The sequence below is a fragment of the Myotis davidii genome, unplaced genomic scaffold (assembly GCF_000327345.1).
Source record: "Myotis davidii unplaced genomic scaffold, ASM32734v1 scaffold592, whole genome shotgun sequence".
NCBI classification, from domain to species: domain Eukaryota; kingdom Metazoa; phylum Chordata; class Mammalia; order Chiroptera; family Vespertilionidae; genus Myotis; species Myotis davidii.
This window is the reverse complement of record NW_006284844.1, coordinates 404,238-405,015: the sequence shown is the minus strand read 5'-3', so window position 1 is coordinate 405,015 and position 778 is coordinate 404,238. Positions and strand designations below refer to the sequence as shown.

Below are 778 nucleotides of genomic sequence, written 5' to 3'. Positions count from 1 at the left end.
TGACACTGGGCCTCCCGGGTGAGGGCAGGCTGCCCGCAGAGGCCCCGACACGGTGGCTGCCAGGGTGTCAGACACTGGGATCTGGATTGTTCTAGAAGCTTCCTGGCTCCTCTGGGTCCTGGACACGTGGGACCTTCAGAGGCAGGGCCGTGCACAGGGCTCCCCGGAAACTCCTGTGTCTGAGGAGGGGCCTCTGCACTGGCTCAGCCAGCACCGTGGGCGGAAGGACCAGAGCAAACCTCACAGACACAGAGGCCACAGGAGAGGCCGGTGCCCGACTCGGGGCGTAGTCAGGGCTGCACCCCGTCACCACCGCAAGGGAGCCCTCCCATTCCACCGTCTCTCTGTCTCTCTCTCATTCACTCTCTGCAGAGTCTCGATTGTAAGCAAATACGAGGCTATTTATTGGGAACGTCGGCTTTAACGTCACCGATTCTGCGTGGAAGGGCAGCGCCGTGGGTCTGTGGGCCCGTGGGTCCCGTGAGAAGCAGAACCAGGGCTGTGGGCGCAGACGCAGCAGCCCCAGCCGGGCCCGAGCCCGTCACTCGGCTACAAACAGCTGGAGTTTGCCGTCCAGGGTGGCGGTGACGAGCTGTGGAGGAGGAGAGACGCGTGAGCTCGGCCTCCAGCACTGGGGGGCGTGAGGGGAGGGCTGTGGGGAGGTCCCGTGTTAAAGTCTACGACAGCGGGCGCCAACCGTCCGGACCTCACGCACCACGGGTTGGCGACCACTGCTCTACAACGCAGACCAAGCTGCATTGAGCAGCGGCACAGACCT

The 778-nt window shown here is 64.4% G+C and overlaps 1 protein-coding gene across 1 annotated transcript in view; it reads right to left on the bottom strand.

Annotated features, from left to right (window-relative positions):
• Positions 1-380: 380 nt before the first annotated feature.
• Positions 381-778, bottom strand: part of WDR27 (WD repeat domain 27) — a 41,465-nt gene continuing 41,067 nt past the window's right edge. The window contains exon 24 of the mRNA XM_015558345.1: positions 381-592. Within this exon, the coding sequence (XP_015413831.1) occupies positions 542-592 (51 nt within the window). The 3' untranslated portion in view covers positions 381-541. The remainder of the gene's footprint in view (positions 593-778) is intronic.